At 41.7% G+C, this 17,987-nt stretch overlaps 1 protein-coding gene across 13 annotated transcripts in view; it reads right to left on the reverse strand.

The window, feature by feature from the left end:
- PLCB4 (phospholipase C beta 4) overlaps positions 1–17,987 on the reverse strand; it is a 381,489-nt gene that overhangs the window by 111,341 nt on the left and 252,161 nt on the right. For all 13 annotated transcript variants that reach the window (XM_070485569.1, XM_070485568.1, XM_044747972.2 and 10 more), the window contains 3 exons: positions 15,418–15,498; positions 14,560–14,619; positions 13,148–13,291 (listed from right to left, as the gene is read on the reverse strand). In XM_070485569.1, the coding sequence (XP_070341670.1) occupies positions 13,148–13,291; positions 14,560–14,619; positions 15,418–15,498 (285 nt within the window). The remainder of the gene's footprint in view (positions 1–13,147; positions 13,292–14,559; positions 14,620–15,417; positions 15,499–17,987) is intronic.

Raw genomic sequence — 17,987 nt, forward strand, 5'->3', positions numbered from 1 at the left:
AAAATTATTTTGAGCTGAAGGCATCTGAATTCCTGAAATCCCTTATCTGCCTAAAAGCAGAGCCTCCCAAAAGTTGTCCTAAAACCCCACCCAGGAGCAACTCTAATCCTCTCTCCTGGAAGATGACAAGTTGGCGCCACGCCCAAACAGAAATTGTCACAAAACTATCACATCTAACTAACTATTAACTATCTAACCCTAACTATTCCCCCTATTAAGACGCTATGAAAACTCTCAAATCTCACTGCTCCTTTGGGTATTCCCTTCTTTCTGTGATGCCCCGTGCACGTAAAATTAAAGATTAATAAATCTGTATGCCTTTCCTCCTGTTAATCTGTCTGTTTCAGTTTATTTCACAGACCCAGCTGAAGGAATCGTATATACATGCACACATTCCGCATACATTAATACCTATGTTCACTTGTCTTACTGACTTTAGACAAACAGTCAATGACGTTCTTTAGTGCCTCAAAGTTCACAGAGCAGCTCCATTCCTACAGAATCCAGAAATCATTCAAAAAGAAAATGAAATATTGGGTTTATTCTATGTAACACTAATTTGGCATCCACATGGAGAACTCTAAAACAATTGGAGAATTTTAAGATTTTGAGAAAACCGAGAGCATCATCCCATGCCAGTCAGAAACCACCAGTTTGGTGAGAGTGCATTTTTGGTCTCAACTGTCAAATGTGCAAAATCCTGGTGGTAAGGGATGAGTAAACAGCTGGCGAATTTAAAGTTGTTCATGAAGTTTCTTGGCTGACGCCTGCACTTACAATCAAAGAGGTCACACCCCTCCTGACATGTACCAGCTGACAACAGTGGCAAATTAAGTCATGACAAAATGAATAGCATCTCATCAGGCAGACAAATGTTCCCCGCTGAGGCTCCATGATAAATACAACCAGTCCAGGGGCCTCTGGCTAACACTTGCCTCAGCAGCCTCATCTTATTTTAAGCTCAGGCAGATCAAATCTACAAGGTAACCTTATAAACGAAATAGGACTTTCAATACAAGAGGGACTAAAAAGAATCTAAATCAGTGAGTCTGAGTTTCATTCTCTAACTTCCTGTCCTTTCTGGAAAAGTCTCCCCATGTTCTCATGCCCCCCAAAAATGGGAGAGAGGGAGGAAATGTGGCAGCAGGAAAATAAAGACAATAAAAAGAATATTTATGGTGGAGATAAGTAAATGAATGTCTAGATTCCATTGTTTTGCTATTTCTGGGAAAATACTGGGATGAATAATGCCTTTCTGATATCATTTACTGACTTTTTCCCATATAGTAGTTCTGAAAGATTTTAATTTGTGTCCCTTCAGTAGGTATAAATAAATAAATAAAAATTTGGGAAAGAGCTGAATTCACCCCTTCCTTGCTGAGATTCACATAAGCACAGTAACACTTCTGAGAGGGCTCCAGTCAAGAAGCCCACCAATGCTTATTTGACTAGAGAACCCTTTACATGTGGACTTTTTTGAGGACTCCATTTTGTGGACCACCAATTTGGGAAGCGCTGCTCCATACTACATCTCCCACAGATAACAACATTAAAGTTTACTAAAAAGTATAGTAATGGGGCCGGCCCCATGGCCAAGTGGTTAAGTTCGCGCGCTCCACTTTGGCAGCCCAGGGTTTCGCCAGTTTGAACCCTGGGTGCGGACAAGGCACTGCTCATCAGGCCAGGCTGAAGCGGCATCCCACATACCACGACTAGAAGGACCCACAACTAAAAATACACAACTAGGTACCAGGGGGCTTTGGGAGAAGAAGGAAAAATAAAATCTTTACAAACAAGAAAAAAAGTATAGTAAAATCATACGATATTACAGGTAGGAGGGCTTTCCGCACCTTGTGAGCTGCAGCACTGGGAGAATGCAGGATCTGGGCTGGATCCACCACCTGGGTTCAAAGCACCAGTTCTGCCACTTACTGGCTATGCAACCTTGGGCAAGTTACTCAACCTCTCTGGGCCTATTTCTTCCTCTGTAAAATGAGGATGATAATCATACCCATCCCATAGGATTGTTTTGAGAATTAAATGAGATCACACATGTGAAACACTTTGAACAGTGTCTGGTACTCAATATAAACTAAAAAATTTTGCTGCTGCTGCTCTTATAATTATTAGGGGTCGGTAAACTACTTTTTCTGTAAAGGGTCAGGTAATAAATATTTGAGGCTTTAGGGGCTATGTGTGGTTCTCTATTGTATAGTTTTTATGTTTTGGGTTTTTTTAAACACCTCTTTAAAAATGTAAAAGCTGGGCCAGCCCCATGGCCAATTGGTTAAGTTCGCACACTCGGCTGCTGCAGCCTAGGATTTCAATGGTTCAGATCCTGGGCGTGGACATGGCACCGCTCATCAGGCCACGTTGAGGTGGCGTCCCATATGCCACAGCTAGAAGGACCTGCAACTAAGATATACAACTATGTACCAGGGGGCATTTGGGGAGATAAAGCAGAAAAAAAAAAAAAAAGAGGGAAAAAAAGACTGGCCACAGTTGTTAGCTCAGGTGCCAATCTTTAAAAAAAAAAACATAAAAGCCATTCTTAGCTTATTGGCCATATAACATCAAATGGAGGGCACTCTGGCAGCCCCTGATTATGATTATTAAATTATTTGCTCCAGATCATAGTGCTCAGAGGCAACACAGTCTCATGTCAGGCAAGGTGTCCTATTCACTTTCTTGTGCATCCCATCTTTTTTTTCTTTTTGGTGAGGAAGATTGGCCCTGAGCTAACATCTGTTGCCAATCCTCCTCTTTTTGCTTGAGGAAGAAGTCATGAGCTAACATCTGTGCCAATCTCCCTCTATTTTGTATGTGGGACGCCATCACAGCATGGCCTCATAAGCTGTGTGTAGGTTCCTGCCTAGAACCTGAACCCACGAACCCAGGCCACTGAAGTGGAGGGCGTGAACGTAACCACTACGCCACTGGGCTGGCCCCATCCCTTCTTTTAATTATACCCCAAAGATTAGAAAACACACAAATGTGTGTAGGCCCATGTTACGCCTACATTATACTCACAATGGCAATTTTTGCTGGCAGTAAAAACTGGAGCTACGTGGTAATTGGAGAAGCAATTTAAAGCTAGCGATATTTTTCTCTCCCAGGGGCCAAAAGGTGAGATCCAAACTTCATATTATGCTTCTGGTGCAATTAGAGTAATTCATTTTGCACTCCCTTAGTGGAGTCATTTGATAACATTTGCAATTAGGGCAAACTGAGCTGCTCCGGGCTGGGCCTAGAGCACAGAGTCTCTTCTTAGGAAACCTGTCAGGTTCACGAAGCACAATGGAGAGAGAGGGAGACGCGCAACGGCGCCACCAATGAAAACGCCTCGAGTGAGGAACGCACTGCAGCATTCTGAATGGAAGTGCCCAGGAGGCTGGAAGGTTTCTAAAGCAGTAAGAGCTGATAACACCAAGAAAACCCACCTCAAAGATCATGGGGACATATGATCACACGGAAGCCCAAGAAAAAGTTTTAAAGACCAAGAAAATACACACGATAAAAATTTTAAGTGATAAAATACACTATGTTGAACTCGATAGACAGTAGGAGCCCAACTGTGTATACAAGAAAATTGTATGTGCATTAAAAAGACGTATTAGTTGGGGCCGGCCCCATGGCCCAGTGGTTAAGTCATGCGCTCCGCTGCGGCGGCCCAGGGTTTAGCTGGTTCGGATCCTGGGCACGGACATGGCACCGCTCATCAGGCCATGCTGAGGCGGCGTCCCACATAGGACAACCAGAAGGGCCTACACCCAGAATATACAAATACGTACTGGGGGGCATTAGGGAGAAGAGGAAGAAAAACGAAACAAAACAATAAAGAAGATCGGCAATAGATGTTAGCTCAGGTGCCAATCTTTAAAAAGAAAAAAGACACATTAGCATGGGGGGAGGTATTGTAGGGAGCTGGGGGGTGGAAAGGGGAGCAACTGCTCAACGGGCATGGTTCCCTCTGGGAGGATGCCATGTAGAACTAGCAAGAGGTACTGGTTGCACAACACTGTGTTCTACTAAAAGGCAATGAATTGTTCAACTTACAATGGTTAGTTTTATGTCATGTGAATTTCACTTCAATTAAACAAAAAAGACAGAAGGAGGGGGAATACTCTCTAGGAAGTTTCATCTTCCTCTTTTTACTCTTCCATACTTTCTATTGGAATCTAGTGGAAGCACGTGCTCTACCATGAGCAATACTCCTTTTGCCTTCTGGAAACACCAGTAAACAGTATGAACACATGGACGGTTCATACGAACGTAGACAATGACTTGGCCAGTGGGCTAGCGCTGTTGCAGACCAGGGTGCTGGGCCACAACTCAAGCTTCTTGTTCACTTTGCTCCTCCCACTACTCCAAGGAAACCTCACGGATGCAGTGACAAAACGCCCAGGAAACAACAGCAAAACCTTCTCTAGCTTCAGAATCCAGGTTCTTGAACATGCATTTTGACAAGAAGTTTCCCTTTTAAGTAAGTCCAGAGCAAAGAGAAATGACAGTAAAAATCCACTTTTGACTACTTGAGAAAGTAGAAGATGTCAAAAAAAAAAAACAAAGATAAGATAGCTGTTTTCAGAATGTCAAGGGGCTAGAAATGAAGAACACAGGAACATGGAGGCCAGCGCTGGCCCTGCAGACAAGCCCCCCAGGGTCTCCAAACAGCATGTGGTCTCCTTCACATGGCATGATCCACAGCAGGTCCCATGACATGCACATTCTTCAGAGAGCATAATTTACACAAATTCACTGTCCCTTCCCCTGTCCACCCCAAAGTAACCAGGCCCTCAGTTTCTGGCAACTGTATCAACATACTCCCAGTTAATCAGACTTAAAATCTGGTCTCTACCTTAGCTTCTCCTCTAACCTCACCAAGGAACAAACCCTCTTGATTCCACATTCAAATGTTTCTCAGGGCTTCCTCCTCCAGACTGGCGAAAGCCGAGAACTGATTTTCTTGTATTCTATCTCAGTACTTCCCTAACTTTAATGTGCAAAGGAAGTACCCAGGGACCTTGTTCAAATGCAGACTCTGATTCAGCAGATCTGGGGTGGGGCCTGAGATTCTGCATCTCTAACAATCTCCCAGGCGAGGATGATGCTGCTGGTCCAGACCATACTTTGAGTAGCAGTGCCGTCAGCCACATGTTATTACCATATATGGGTCTTCTTATAATGTAAAGATCATGTCACACCTCTCCTACAACTTGAGTCGTGACCTTCCATCACCTCCCTAGAATCTCCAGGAGAGATTCCACAAGCATCTCAGCTTGGCACTCAAAGGAGGCCCCAGTCTTAGCCTGTTTCCAATTCCCAATAAAAAGTATGCACTCCAGTCTTCTCACTAGACCCAACATTGCGGGGGGCCGACATTCATCTGCTTCTGAATCTCTCTTCATGTCATAACTCCCATCTGCACAGCCTTCTCTCTTCTAGTACACTGTCCTCTATGGACATCATTGTAAGTGACCAGCAGGCCCTCTCTCTTCTGGGAACAATGCCTCATTTCCTTTCTGGAAATACTCTCTCCCTTTCCCACTCCAACCACAGAGCTTCCTATCCTAGCAGTTTCATGGCCTTAGGGATGATGATATTAGGCTAATCTAGGGACTTCTATGTATACACACGTGTCCTGTCAAAGCAACAAACCTGTACCCTCCTTGGGGGCTGGTATACTTTTTTTGCAAAGAGATTTCTTAAGTCTTATAAGAGAAAGTGACTTCAAGGGTCACTTGGTACAACTCCCTTCTTTTAGAAATGAGGATAAAAAGGCCCATAGAGTAAAAAATATTTGTCCAAGTTTAGAATTCATCAAAAAGTAATTCTTGGATGAAGAGCTGAATAAAGGAAGGAAAAAAGGAAAAAATGGCATCTTCATTGAAAATGTCAATGAGGTGGACACATTAAGTAAATACTAGCATTCACTTTAGTGAAGTATATTCATGCTGCCTGCTGGCTTATGTCTAGAGCTAAGGTCCTAAATGATCTGAGACATGTTTGTCATTCGGCGCACATGGTATTTAAGAAAATGAATATATTTGTCAACATTTTAACATCAAGAGATTTCATGTAAAAAATCTAGATGTCTAGTATTTTGCGGAAAGACACCACCACCAACAACCATCTCGCAACCTCAGGCTCATGTTCTGAGAGCTGGAAAACTGGCTGGAAGTAAGTTGCTGCCGCCCCCCAGATGGTGGATGTACACTCCAATTCACTAAAGACTACACCATCCCCTATTTTTCTTCATCTGGCACTTTTTCATTATTCACATCATCTCCCTGGCTCCTGTAGGCATCTGAGCTCACAACTCCTGGCCTAAAGGGACTACAGCTTTTGGTAATACAGAGATAAGTAATTTCAGAGTTCCAAGAGTGCCACCATGGGTGAGACACGGAGTGCTGGATTCTGGGATAAACGGTCTTGCAAGGGCAGGATGAGAACCAAGGAATCAAGGAAGAAGGAGCAAGCGAGATGAAAGGTGGTCATGGGAGGCCCAAGGAGACAAGTGTCATCCACTCCACAGAGTCACTGATGCACACAGCCCTCCTAAAGCGGAGAGCTTGATGCTCCCTAAACCCAACCCAGCAATAAAACAAATGAACCACATTATGTTTGTTTGGCAAGAAGAAAACACCTAGGTGGGATGGGGCATGTAAAGCTTATGGATGCGCACCCGCGCATCTGCCCTGATTCACAGCTCTGTCCTTAAGAAAGCTTTTCAGTGCCCATCACTGATTTGCTTCCCACAAATTCAGAATGGTTTAAAGAAAAAAACAAAACAAGAATATGCCATTTTCAGTCTTGGAAACATGAAAAAAAAAATAACGCATACACATACACTATCCCAGACCTGAAGCTCAAAAAACTGAGAGGGCAATGTGGTGAAGAGCCTTCATCAAAGCACAGGTGAGCCTGGCAGCAGACCAGGGAGTTAATGGCAGCTCCTCAAGGCTTCTGCTAGAGAAGCAGGATAGAAATGCTCGTTACTGAGCTTTTCTACAGGGCAGTGGCTCTCAAACTTCAGAGTGCATCAGAATCACCTGGAGGGCTGGTTATAACACAGGGTCTGAGAATCTGCTGCTCAAGTAAGTTCCCAGGTACTGCTGGAGCTGCTGGTCTTGGGACCACACTCTGAGAAGCCCTGGCACATATAATACGATTAAAACTGCATTTTGAGAAACAGCATTTTAACAGAGGGGTGTTTAGAAACAAACTTATTTCTAGGGTCATAGAAACTAATTCATTTTAACTGTGCTTTTGTGTTCTTTGGTGAATTCCAATCAATGGCTAGCTGAGAGGAATGGATGGGTCTACAGCTCTACCTGTAGGCTGTAGTCAATCAACTGGATAAAAACCTGCTTGAGTTCAAAATCCTCGTGCTTTTTGGAGTATTTTTATGCTAAATCAAAGGGACTCGAACTTCAGCCAGCAATAGAATCACTGGGGAGACTAGTTAAAACATTACTGGGCTCCACCTCCAGAACTTCAGAGTCATTAGGCTGGGGTAGGGCCCAAGAATTGGCATTTTAAGAAGCTCCCAGGTGAGGCCTCTGGTCTGCTCCCTTTGAGCAGCTCTGTGAACCAGTCAAGGGGAGGGAGGCTCTGCAGGGTGTTAGCAAAGCCAGTAGGAGGGAGTGACTAAATAGCCAACTTGATTTTTTTTTTTCAACAAAACAAAGAATAAATCTCTTCTCCAATTGCAGGGAGCTTTCCATTCACCATACTTCAAGTTCAGCATAGCGATTTTGACATTTAACCTAATTTACTCAAATAAGATTTTATTACCTGTAATAAACTACCTGACTTTATCTTTTTTGTATACAGAAAGAACACAACATTTTTGTAATTTAATTTCTATAGTACTTATTCACACACTTATTTGATGACTTGATTACAAAGCATAATTTATGGAGTTTGCCAAATATTTACAACCTGCATAAAGTATAATGAGCGGTCTGGAAATTGCCTAAACTCAATCCAAATCTTTGCATTTTGAACCTCATAATAACAGCTTATTTTTGTAATCAACGGAAAATTCAGCTTGGTATAAAATAACAGACTTATTTGTGGAGATTTTAAACGAGGGTTGCATTTTAGTCTTCTGTACAGTGACTCTGATTAAGCTGGCTGTGCAGCGCCAGCTGTAACTTAATGAAAGACATGTGAACTCCCTTCAACTCGCAGAGACAACTTCTCCCGAGCTGGTTGCGTTTTAAGAGAGAAAAAAATAAATGAGAGAAACTGAGTTGCTTTTCTAGCTAAAGAAAGTTTCATGATGCTTGGGATTATTTGTGTGGGTTATGGTCAAACAGTGGGCAAAGAGATGAGAATGATCTAGAAAAATAAAAGAGCTTTATTGCAGTTTAGGAAAAAAAGGAAAATGCCTTCTTCATGGGGCTGCTTTAGTTCATCGGTGTTTTCAGCTGCATCACATACGAGACTCACCTATTACAAAAGGCACACCAGGTTCGAGGTAAAAGTCCCAGCCGTTTCTCAGCAGTTCTTTTGAACAAAGGGTTTTTTTAAGGAGAGGAAATGAAAGCTAAGTTTTCTAAGTGGAACAGGACAGGAAGGATTTAGGTAAGCAGACTAGAATGATCTAAATTGGAAAGAGGCCAAGAGGGTTAAAACCTCCAGTCTTGTCATGGATTCTTAGCAATAGGCCCATTACATCCTGAAAAGTGACTCTAAAAATAACACATGGAATTCCAGACCTTTTTGACTGTCACTGAATCTCACTTTCTCAGTCGTCTTTTCTAAAGATCATTCTCCTCACTTTTCTTAGAGCTAAACTGTAAAACACTTGAAGTGTACAGCATTAAGCGTTATACACATTTATCACCCAGGTGAGAATTTATTGGTTCAGTCAACAAAAAGACCCCAATGAAATAGGTCTTTACTGAGCATTTACTAGACATTGGGCACTGACCATTCTCGGTGTTGGGGATGTGGCAGTAAGCAGGACCTGGCCCTCATGTGGAGGGAGGAAGACAGTATGCGGTATGTAAATAGTGATCAGTGCTATGAAGAAAAATAAAGCAGGATAAGGAGTTAGGAAGTGCTAAGAGGTGGTGAGAGGGGGAGCTAAGGTAATATTCCAGCAGAGAATTGAGAAATTCAAGGGAGAAGCACTGCGTGTCACTGGGAAAAGCGTGTTCCAGGCAAAACGAACAGCAAATGCAAAGTCCCAGAAGCTGGAAGGAAATACAGAGGAGGAAAGAGGGAGATGAAGGCAGCAAGGGGAAGGAAAGTGAGGCCTGCTTCTTGCAGGGCCTTGTGAGCCTTGGAGGGTTTTGAGCAGTGTAGGGATGCGATCTGAACTACATTTTAGAAACATCCCTCCAGCTGCTATTTTGAGAATAGACTAAAAGGGGCAAGGCCAAGGCAGAGAAGCAGTTAGGAGAGAAAGGATATTGGCCTGGATCAGCTGAGGTGATGATGGTGGTGAGAAGCACCCAGATTCTAGATTAAGAATGTTTGTTAATAGGCTGATGCAGGACATGCGAGCAAGGCGTTCATGGTCTCAGCAACTTCAAAGGACTATGGGTGAAGGGTGAAAAGTTTGGATTTGGGCTTAAGTTTACCATAGCAATAGACGTTTATTTAGTAAGGGAGAAAGTCATAAGGAACTGAGCTCAAATCTTATACATAGAGTGGCAAGGCAAGCCTATTTATTCTTTCAGTAGAGGGGGCAGCTGAAGAAATATAAGCTAGCTAGAAAGATGTCTTTTATACTGGTGTCATCTCTTATTGAAAAAAAGCACAATTCTATTTTCATAGTCATAGGTACTGGAAAATATTTTTTATTTATTTGAAACCTCAACTCTGAGAAACTCAGTTTTCAGGCAAAATTTTAATGACTCTTAAGAAACCCACTTGAAATAAGAAGAAAAAATATCTGAGAACACCTTTGGGAAGTGGAAGAACAAAGAATGCAAAAGAGCTTGCTCAAGGTCAGGAAAGGGTCCTCCATGTGAAAGGTGGTCCTCCATGGAGAGGACAGGAAGAGGAAAGTTGGCCCATTTGCCTGGATTAAATGTTTGATTAAGTGAGTTTTTCAGAATGGTCAGATTGCAAAGTGTTATAAGAGCCCAGGAATTAAGAAAAGAGTCAAGAATCTCATAGGATAGATACTCCTGAGCAACTTCTATACTAGAGATCCTCTTAACTTACATCTCGTTGGTCAGACCAAGACTTGTTAGATGTTTATAAAACAACCAAAATACACTGACCACCCAGGGAATGCTAAACTCCCACAGTTAATAAGCTATTTTCCAAAATATTGTACCCGTTTGTTCTCAACTTATATGCTAACCATGAGTTACCTATGTTTGTTTCCAACCCTGTTTATGTCTGTTGCAGTAAAAAATTACATGAACCCACGAAATACACTTGTGGAAAGAAAGAGGGTGGCTGTTTCTCTAGTTGAGTACTTTGGAAAGATTTCTTTACAGGTAAGTTGGTAAGATTTTTTTCTAAAACTCTCAACTTTATTGTCTCAACAAGACAATGAAGGATTAGGGAAAGAAGTCATACAGTTGTAGGATTCTGTACTCCAACGGCCACGGAGCATCTTTAAAGTCTCAGCTCTACTTTAAAGTAATCAAACTGGATTCTGAGACAATGCATTATGGGTGGGGTATAAACAAAGAACAACATCAACCCCAACCAACAGATCCATACTTAATGAAAAGACTTTGGCCCTAACATTAAAAGATTGGCTAACAATTGAACTACATTTATGCGCTTCATGAGCATAGGTTTCAGAACATGGGTCTTAAACAGAGTGGAGCAAGACTGAAGCATTCAAACCACGGAAAACAAAAACGCTATGGGATTTACTGATTTGAGCCATCTTCCCAGGACTGTCCTTGCTCAGGGCGTGAGGTGGGGTGGGCAGCACCACAAGAGAAATCAGAAGGCCTGAGTTTCAGGCCAGAGGCTGGCCTGGCCTGCTGTGTAGTCTTAGGTGAGTTCTTGGCTTCATTCTCCTCATCTGAAAACGGAGGTGGTGGGAAGCCCTTTCTAAGTTCCAGTTCCAGTTCTAAAATTCTGTGACCTTGTGAGTAGCTAACGCACATCAGGACTCTCAATGAGAAAGGCAGCGCATGAAGCACTTTCCATGTAATAACCCATGTAATCCTCATGACAATCCTAAGAGAAGATACTTTGGTATTATTCCATTTTACAGATGAAGAAAATGAGGCACAGAGAGACAAGTTTTGTGTCTAAGTGTCTAAGTCACACAGCTGGCAAGTAGAAGAGCAAGGATTTGAGCCCAGGCAAGCTGTTCCCAAAGCCCAGATTCTTAAGCTCACACCATGTTCCCTGTAATGTGACGAGTTGACAAAAGCCAGGAAATGGGTATACAGAACTGTCTTTTTGCAAAATTTCAGGTGGCTAAATATCTATCTGACTAACAAGCCCTTTTCTTCATGGGGAGTCAGCATGCATTTCTAGGATTGAATGTTGCCATGACAAACAGCCACTTCAAAAGCCCTCTGTAGAAAATACGCAGGCGTGAACTACAAGTAGCAGAATCCTTGTCTAGGTCAGCAGGGTTCAAGAAACCATTCAAACTAGGCGATGATCTGAACAAAACAATAAAAGAACTTGATGGTAGTGCAAAATCTGTTCTCCTAGAGCGAGGTGACCTGGAACAACAGCACAAAACCAACATGACCCCCACAAGGACAGAAAGGAAGGCTCTCATGTAACACAGAGCATCCATTCCTGGGTCCAAAGCCGTGAGGCCGGGAGCTTCTCAGATTTCACGGCACATATGAGTCACCTGGGGGGGTCTTGTTAAAAATGAACATTGGAGGCTTTCTACTTTGGCCAAAATCTCTTTGATACTCAGCTGCCAGGGCAGTGGCCTGCTGGGTACGGTATTAAAAGATGGACCATAACCCAGTACTTTGATAACTTAGGAGAGCGGGGGAGCTCGAATATCTTAAACCAGCTAGACCTGCGCTGTGCATTGTGGTAGCCATTAGCCATATGTAGCTATTGAGCACTTGAAACAGCAGATTTTGAAGACTTAGTATGAACAGAGGAATGTAAAATAAATCATTAATTTTATATTTACTTCATATTAAAATGACAATATTTTGGATATATTGAGTTAAATAAAATATTTTAGTGAAATTAATTTCACCTGTTTCTTTTTACTTCTTTATTTATTTTGGTGAGAAAGATTGGCCCTGAGCTACTATCTGTTGCCAATCTTCTTCTTTCTGCTTGAGGGAGATTGTCGCTGAGCTAACACCTGTGCCCATCTTCCTCTATTTTATGCAGGACGCTGCCACAGCGTGACTTGATGAGCGGTGCTAGGTCTGCGCCTGGGATCCGAACCTGCAAACCCTGGACTGCTGAAGTGGAGTGTGCGAACTTAACCACTACACCACCAGGCTGGCCCTTCTTTTTACTTTTTAACTGTGGCTGCTAGAAAAATTTAAATTACAGTCATGCATCATTTGATGATAGGGATCCATTCTAAGAAATGCATCGTTAAGCAATTCTGTCATTGGCTGAACATCATAGAGTGTACTTACACAAACCTAGATGTTATAGTATACTACATACCTAGGCTCTATGGTACTAATCTTATGAGACCACCATCACATACGCAATCCATCACTGACTGAAATGTCATTATACGGCGCAGGACCGTATATCTGTGGCTTGCGTTGTATTTCTACTGGGCACTGCTGATCTAGCCCCTTGCTACTCAGACTGTGGTTCTCAGACCAGCAGCATCCACATCAGCCGGCAACTTGTTAGGAAGGGAGAATTTTGTCCCCATATCAGACCTATTGAATCAGAATCTGCCTTTTAACAAAATCTCAGGTGATTCCTGTGCACATTCGAGTTTGACAGAGCTGGGCTCATTTTTCCTACAACATATCACAGCAGGTATTTGGGCTGTTGGTGTACATGAGTGACATGCTAAAAGGGTATTGAGCTTGCTGAATTTTCTACACCAACATTCTAGCAAGGCAATGGAAATTTTTTTTAAATTTTAAATTATTATACAATTTAAAAATATGTATCAAAATATTACACCTAAAAATGTACATGCATCACATATATACACAAGGGGGGAAACGGTGGTAGGTTGGTTCACTGAGGCTACCTTTGTTACTTCTGGATTTTCAGCCACCATGTACGTGAAACTGATGTTCACCAGATCTGTACCACTGCAGACACAAACTATCCGCCCTTCCAGATCATTTTCTGATTTTCCAACAGCTTCAAGAGCAGCCAGGATTTTGGGATCCTGCACAGAGGTATACAAATAGAAAAACATGTTAGATTACAGAGCATGGAGAAAATATGTTAAAAAGAAACCACATCTGACATAGAAAATATACATAGGGCAAACATTTTCTATCTAAAATGCCCAGATAACTAGCACTATTCTAAAACTTGTAGAGGTAAAATCTGTAACACTACACATTACTTGAACTCATTTGGTAAGAAACATACTATAATAGTATTGATTTAGAAAACTAGGTGTGAAGGTCTTTCTTTCCATTTTCGGTTGTCGTTACTGGAGGACCTGGAATATGGCGACAGCCTGGAAAGGCTCTGACCTGGGCCTGCTTGTGTCCACAAAGATCGAAGGGGTCTCTCGCCAGAGAGCAGTCACTGAGGTTTCACACGAATAAGGACAGCATTGCCCCAGCCAGCAACCACAAGTTACCCAAAAATGAGATTAAGTCTTTCAAGTGGTCTGGGCACAAAGAGTGAGTATGTTCATCTCTAGAAGCCATGGCATCCTCATTTGGAATGAAGACTGTGTACGTTCACCCTAATTAGCAAATAAAATAGTGTCTTTGTTCTCCAAAAGCACTCAGAGGAAATGCCGACACAGTGACACAGACATTTTTAGTAACATAAAAGAGGATAGCTTTAAAAAACAAAAACAAAGTTTGGAACATAATTTTGTTTTGAACCTCTAAAAACCTGCAGGGCCATTACGGAAAAAGGAACAAACACTGTGCTAGAAGATTCTATTTAAAAAAACATCTTTTAAATTCCTAGCACTACTATGCAAACAGCTTCTTATTCAAACAAACCAATCACTGTGAAGAAGGGTGATTTATGGACTCTGACATTTTTTTTCTCTCAGAGGCAAACTGAGCCTTCGAGGCGAGCTGATGCCTGCGTGCACAGGTGCACCAATATGGAACTAGCCAAGCCATTTAAATCTCCACATCAGCCACAGACCAGAAGTGACTCACTGTTGGCTGAAATAAGGCCAATAAGGTTTCAAATTAATTTCTGAGTTAAGGGAACTGGTTCTTTGATGCTGCTATACGCAACGGTCTTTGCTTTCAAAGCTCAATAACATTTCTAATATAACCAAACATAGAGCAATTCAAATCACCCAACAGTTATAGATGAGAAGATTTCTAAACTGTGTCTGTTCTTAATTCTCAGCGATGCTTTTGGGGCAATAACAGGTTAAACAGCATTCTAGAGACCATTTCCAATCTAAGTACATCTGAGTTTAGAAGAACAGCAAACACCAATCACAGGTACCTTTGGTGAGGCTCCCAACCGAACACTGTTGATGAGGGAACATTCTAGCACTTGTCCTTCCTGAAAAGAGAGAATACAACACAGCAGTGAGCCTAAATTCTGCCAGACCTATGGCACAGACAAGGCCTTAGCAAAGGTTTGTAATGATGAAGACAGTGCTGATGAGAGTAAGGTAGAAGAGGAAGAGAAAAACAAGTAACAACAATAATTTCCAATGAACAGAAATAGTCAAGACCCCAAACATTCCATTTCTAATATATATTTTTGAATGCAACTCTGAATGATCATTTATAAAATGCTGTTACTCTAACATAAACAAAATTGTTAATAATGTAGGTACATCATTAAATATATGTGTGTATATGAAATATTAAGTGGGAATAATGCTAACCTTTATATAATTCCAATTCTACTTTTCTCAAATTTGGCTCAAAGGTTCATTAAATATGCACAGTGTGCCATGCAGCGCATTAGTCCCGGGGTTTAACAAGATGAAACACTCTTAATGCACCTTTCAGATTCCAGCTTGAATGTCTCTTCTTCTGGGAAACCTTCCTAACTCCCAAGATTAAAGCAGACCTGCCTGTTGAAAGCTGTTATAACAGCTTGACCTTCTCTTTCACAACACTCAATGACTAGTAATTTTTTTTCTCTTGGATGCTTTACTTTGCTCCTAGACTGGAATCACTGAGGGCTAGGATAATGTTCTAATCACCACTATATCCCCAATGCCCAGCACAAAATCTTCAATGAACGAATAAGCATAGGGTCTACACGCTCAAGAGGCACTCTGTCTACTCAGTGAGAAATAAAATGGTTTAAACCAGACAGCAGGAAGATCAACCTGCTGGGCCATACCTTGCCTTCACTTCTCCAGGTCAGAAAGAAGCCAAACTCATCCACTTTGAAGAGGCAGTTGGGTTCAAACACAAAAGATTCCTGTTAAAAAGAAATGTGTTGATCTGCATGACTCACACCATTTTGAATCTAATAAAAATGCAAATATCTTTTAGCATCTAAACAAGGGAAAATGAGAAATCACCCTTTTGCATCCTGAATCTAATGATCACATTTCTTATTATGGAATGTTTTCATTTGGAAAACACTCCATTCTGAAAACACTTTGAAAACTCTTTGCATTCATTTCTGTATTGAAAAACTGATCAATTTTATCCAGCATCTTCCTCTAGAATAGCTTTAAGAACAAAACACTTGATGTCCTGAAGGTTACAGAGAAGAAACTTTCTCCAAGACCTTGGAAGAAGAGCTCCCAGAACGAAGCAGGACTCCAGGTTCCAGACAACTTGTCTCCCTCCACACAAGAGGAATCACTCCCTGTATCTGACATAATGTCAAAAATCAGAAGATGATTTTTTAGAAAGTCAATGATTTTTTTTTTGTCTACATAATTCCTCATTCAGATATTCACTCAGAAAGTGGCTGAGATTTTTGCCTTTATATTCAATCTCACTTGGTGTCCTGTAAACCAGGACTTGAGCAAGATTTTCAGCTACTCAAAGTGTAGTCCTTGGACCAGCAGCATCAACATCACCAGGGAACTTGACTGAATCGCAGAACCTAGGGACCCAGACCAGAGCGACTGAATCAGTCTCTCCAGGGTGGGGCCCAGAAATCTGTGTTCCAACAAGCCCTCCAGGTGATTCTGATGCACACTAAAGTTAGAAAACCACTGCCGTGGACTGTGACACCAGAAACTCTGTTGAAAACCACGGAATCAAAATTGGAATCAAGAAGGAATGTTAGCAGATGCAGGGGCCCCAGAGAAGTTATGTTGTACTTGCCAAAGTATTCCTAGTCTTTAGCAAGAAAGCATATTGTGCTTAAGAATACCAGAAAAATTCTCTGTCAATGAAAGAAAAAGTGTGTTCAGGAAACGAACCCAGTTGACCTCTGCCCTCTGTTTGCATTACATCAAGACTTGGCACCCATGTGTAAACAAATCAGCGCGTTCTTCTCATGATCTAAAGAACTTGTTCTAGATAATGACAATGCCAGCAATAGGGAAGCTGTCTGGCAAACATGAATAAGAGCAGTGACTTAAAACAGACCAAGAGTAATTATAGGATTAAGATTTTAAGGGTAGTTCAGACTGTTAGTTTCACCCTTCAAAATGTTATCTTTCTAAATTCCAGGGAAGAAGCAACATTCATCAAGGTAAATTCAATGTCAAGATACTGGGCCACCATAATGTGTCTGAATTTAGAGTTCTGGGGGCCCTGAACAAGGCCAGCCTTCACCTTGTTTGGGTAATTTTCTGACAGATGAAGAATTAACATACATATTTCAGTTCTATACCAGGCAGGTGCAGGGGACTGCAGACACAACAATGAATAAGACAAAGGAAGGACCATGGCATGCCTATGCCTTTGGAACCAAAGCCCAGTCCTGCCATTTATTTATTATTTACCTTCTCAAAGGACTCTTTCTAAGTCTCAGGATCCTTATCTAATGAATGGAAATATTTACACCTGCCTTTCATCAGGCTTGTTGTGGGAATTAAATGAGATAGTAACTTAGCACACAGTTATAATTCAGCAAGTGGTAGCTACTGTCAATAATGTATGGGTCAAATTTCTATTTGTGATAGCAAAATACTAACAATATGAAATTGCCAATATGTGTTTTTTGTTTTTTTTATTTTTAGAGAAGAATTCGCCCTGAGCTAACATCTGTTGCCAATCTTCCTCTTGTTTGTTTCTTTTTCTCTCCCCAAAGCCCCAGTACATGGTTGTGGATCCTAGTTGTAAGCCCTTCTAGTTCTTTGTCAGCCACTGCCACAGCATGGCAACTGATAGACGGGTGGCGTGGTTCCACGAAGGGGAAACAAACCTGGGCCGCCAAAGTGGTGAGAGTGCCAAACTTTAACCACTAGACCAGCAGGGCTGGCTCATGTGTTGTTTTCTGATCCACAAAAATGGCACTTTGGAATGATTCAATTTTTTAGAAAAGGCTTCATTCACCCAGAAGTTGACACTTCAGATATGTCTTAAAGAATTAGTAGAAATTACCCAGGTAAAGCAGCATGCCAGGCAGGGGGAGCAGCATTTGTAAAGACATGAAGGCTTGACCTGACACTGGGGACCTCTGAGGGGTTGGTGTTCTCGGACCATCTCAAGAAAGTGGCAGGAGACGAGACTTGACGCACAAATAAGGCTAGATCAGAAGGCTGTTGTACACCACATAAAAGGTATTAAACTTGACCCAAAAGGCCAAGGGAGTCATATTGTTACTGACTGAGAAATGAGAATTATCAACTAGTTAAACTATGAGAATTAACACATTGCAGAATACTTCCCAAGCAATATTCTAATGGTAATGAATTCTGGTGCACAGTGTTCAAAAGTATGTCCTAAAATGGTATTTATAGAGTAGACGCACAATGAATCAGCTACCATCATTATTTTATT

Source organism: Equus asinus, chromosome 15, assembly GCF_041296235.1.
Source record: "Equus asinus isolate D_3611 breed Donkey chromosome 15, EquAss-T2T_v2, whole genome shotgun sequence".
Taxonomy (NCBI): Eukaryota; Metazoa; Chordata; class Mammalia; order Perissodactyla; family Equidae; genus Equus; species Equus asinus.